General features: G+C 44.6%; 1 protein-coding gene across 1 annotated transcript; it reads right to left on the minus strand.

Moving 5' to 3' along the window:
• Positions 1-2032: 2032 nt before the first annotated feature.
• On the minus strand, positions 2033-3319 carry LOC136391647 (involucrin-like). Its single transcript, XM_066363404.1, has one exon. It carries the CDS (start codon positions 3317-3319, stop codon positions 2033-2035), a length of 1287 nt encoding a protein of 428 aa, XP_066219501.1.
• Between the last annotated feature and the right edge of the window lie 593 nt (positions 3320-3912).

Below are 3912 nucleotides of genomic sequence, written 5' to 3' on the forward strand. Positions count from 1 at the left end.
CTTAAGTATTAAATGCACGAAAAAATAAACTACCTTTTGGTATATCTGTTTTTTATACTTAAAACAGTCATTAGGGCAGAGAACTGGTTGTTAAATTATTTGAATCCCACCACTGCTCTAAATTACATGCATAATTTCCTCTCTCCTGTATTGAAACCATAGTTATATGTTCACTTCTTTGTCAGTGGGGTGGATTCTATATGGGATGAGGTATTTTCCAAAGCTTCATTAGTTCTTTTAGTATCACTAAGTTCTGACACCCTTAAGATACCACAAATCTACAACTGACTAACTCTTGAAATTCCATTGCCTTTTTCTTTGAATTTTCCCCAAGGAAAGAAAAATGGAGTAGCCTCCATTCTGTCTACTCAGTTACTGCCAGTAGACAGAGTTCATCTATTTAATCATCAAATTTGAGAATTTTTTTAAATGCTGTCCTCTTAAAAAAAAAACAGAATTTGAATGGGGCTGCATCCGACTGAATTCGTATATCCTTGCATATAATTGTAAGTTAAATTCATAGTTGAAGACATGGGAAGTTTACAGAAAATTGCCAGCATTGCCCTAATTGCCTTGTAATGTGGACATCCGAGTCCCACAGTATCTTAAACAGGTACTGTATGCTTATAAAATCATTGGCTAAAACCCAGCCCAATATTTAAGTAACAAGATCAGACTATCTTCTGTCCTCCTCTTTGCTATATATCCTCAGCTGTTCTCCATGTTGTGTGTGATTGCTCACCACCCATTTATTGAAAGAATAAAGTGGTTGTTTAAGAAAAAACAGGTTTAATATTTTCATCTCTCTTATTTTCCTATGTTTTAACTGCTATTATATTGTGAATTTTGTCTATGACAGGAGCTAAATGTGAGGAAAAACATTAAAGGGAGTAATATTTACAAAAATGAACAATCCGCATCTCTGGATAGAAACTAAGAATAATAAGAATCATTTCAGTCATGGCCTCAATAAATCCAGGGCGACAGAGCTGGTCTAAATCGTAGATGGTGTCGATTACCACATAAGCCACTGCCCCTGGACAGAGGCAGGACATCTAATGAATGCTGGACAATGGGGCTCGGTCATAGTCATCCAGGAAACATAAAAAAAAAACTGTGAGGAGCCCAATTCTCCAAGTACAAATTCCTCTCTTAGCTCTCTTAGGGACCTCCTACAGACAGCTGCACCTCGCCTTGGACTGCAACTCTGTATCAGGTGCAGCTTCAGTGCCACAGCCCCTGGCTCTTCGTCACTGTCTTCTTCATGAGCTACCAAGATGTCGGTTTCTTTAAACTCTGTGTGTGCCATCAGGACTGGGCATGTTATTATGCTAGTGCCAGCTCCACACAATAAAACAAAAAAAGGAAGGAGGAATTGGGAAATAGAAAAATAGGACAAAATGAGCAAAAAAGAAGGGAGAGAGGGACAAAGGGGAAACTTAGTCAACCACAGAGAAAATGGATGTTCAGAGTATGGCTTCCTTCAGAAAAATCAGTTGTAATTGTAACACAGGGGTCCTCAAACTTTTTACACAGGGGGCCAATTCACTGTCCCTCAGACTGTTGGAGGGCAAGACTATAAAAAAACTATGAACAGATCCCTATGCACACTGCACATATCTTATTTTAAAGTAAAAAAACAAAACGGGAACAAATACAATATTTAAAATAAAGAACAAGTAAATTTAAATCAACAAACTGACCAGTATTTCAATGGGAACTATGCTCCACTCACTGACCACCAATGAAAGAGGTGCCCCTTCCGGAAGTACGGCGGGGGCCGGATAAATGGCCTCAGGGGGCCACATGTGGCCCGCAGGCCGTAGTTTGGGGACCCCTGCTCTAACATATTCATAGACTAGTAAAAGCCTTCCTTTTATTAGTAAGAAAAAAAATCCCACAACACTACGACCAGCCCTGTACATACAATCAGACCCAGAGGCACAGCAAGGTACAGTTCACAGGATGTTTTGCAACAACCAAAAAAATGTTTAGAAAGAAAGCCGACATGAGTATTTTTAAAAATAGGTTTCTACAAGCAGGGCCAGACACACAGTATAATGCTTGTCCTTCCCTTGTGAGCTGGGTCATGCACACTGTTATCCTGCTTGTCCTTCCCTGTGTGAGCTGAGCTATGCACACTGTCATCCTGCTTGTCCTTCCCTGTGTGAGCTGGGTTATGCACACTGTCATCCTGCTTGTCCTTCCCTGTGTGAGCTGGGCCATGCACACTGTCATCCTGCTTGTCCTTCCCTGTGTGAGCTGGGTTATGCACACTGTCATCCTGCTTGTCCTTCCCTGTGTGAGCTGGGTTATGCACACTGTCATCCTGCTTGTCCTTCCCTGTGTGAGCTGGGACATGCACACTGTCATCCTGCTTGTGCTTCCCTGTGTGAGCTGGGTTATGCACACTGTCATCCTGCTTGTGCTTCCCTGTGTGAGCTGGGCCATGCACACTGTCATCCTGCTTGTGCTTCCCTGTGTGAGCTGGGTTATGCACACTGTCATCCTGCTTGTCCTTCCCTGTGTGAGCTGGGTTATGCACACTGTCATCCTGCTTGTCCTTCCCTGTGTGAGCTGGGTTATGCACACTGTCATCCTGCTTGTCCTTCCCTGTGTGAGCTGGGTTATGCACACTGTCATCCTGCTTGTCCTTCCCTGTGTGAGCTGGGCCATGCACACTGTCATCCTGATTGTCCTTCCCTGTGTGAGCTGGGCCATGCACACTGTCATCCTGCTTGTCCTTCCCTGTGTGAGCTGGGACATGCACACTGTCATCCTGCTTGTCCTTCCCTGTGTGAGCTGGGCCATGCACACTGTCATCCTGATTGTCCTTCCCTGTGTGAGCTGGGCCATGCACACTGTCATCCTGCTTGTCCTTCCCTGTGTGAGCTGGGCCATGCACACTGTCATCCTGCTTGTCCTTCCCTGTGTGAGCTGGGCCATGCACACTGTCATCCTGCTTGTCCTTCCCTGTGTGAGCTGGGCCATGCACACTGTCATCCTGCTTGTCCTTCCCTGTGTGAGCTGGGACATGCACACTGTCATCCTGCTTGTCCTTCCCTGTGTGAGCTGGGCCATGCACACTGTCATCCTGATTGTCCTTCCCTGTGTGAGCTGGGTTATGCACACTGTCATCCTGCTTGTCCTTCCCTGTGTGAGCTGGGACATGCACACTGTCATCCTGCTTGTCCTTCCCTGTGTGAGCTGAGCTATGCACACTGTCATCCTGCTTGTCCTTCCCTGTGTGAGCTGAGCTATGCACACTGTCATCCTGCTTGTCCTCCCCCTGTGTGAGCTGACCTATGCACACTGTCATCCTGCTTGTCCTTCCCTGTGTGAGCTGGGACATGCACACTGTCATCCTGCTTGTCCTTCCCCTGTATAAAAAAGGCACAATGAGTTGCTCAGCTTAAGGTCCTCATTACACTTCTTCTAAGTCATTAGTTTCCAGTATTAACTGTTCCTGGCTATGTCCACTAGTGACCATGGAAATTTTAACCAAAACCATAAACACAGTTAGAAAGATCTTCAAAGAAGAAGGAAAAAAAGCAAGAGCCGGTTGCAAACCAATGTGCAAAATGCTACTGAGATGTCAGTATGCCTACACATTTTTTTAAAGTTAAAAGCTAGTTTTTTAAATGTTTTCCAAGATATAATCTGGAATATAGTGGGAGATTACGAGGAATTCTAGGAATTTTCTCTTTTACTATTAACAAATGCTTGTCCTTCCCCTGTGTGACAAACAAAATAGCAGAGAGGCATCTCTTATCTGCTTCCTGGCTTCCTGGTGGCCACTATGACAATCGCCCAACCTGAGGGCTGGGTGTCCATCCCCCTAATGATTGTGCTGGCAGCGAGGCAAGGGGAAGACCACACACAAGGAATACTCATCTCACTTTCTTTCCAAAT

Source organism: Saccopteryx leptura, chromosome 2 (assembly GCF_036850995.1).
Source record: "Saccopteryx leptura isolate mSacLep1 chromosome 2, mSacLep1_pri_phased_curated, whole genome shotgun sequence".
Lineage (NCBI taxonomy): Eukaryota > Metazoa > Chordata > Mammalia > Chiroptera > Emballonuridae > Saccopteryx > Saccopteryx leptura.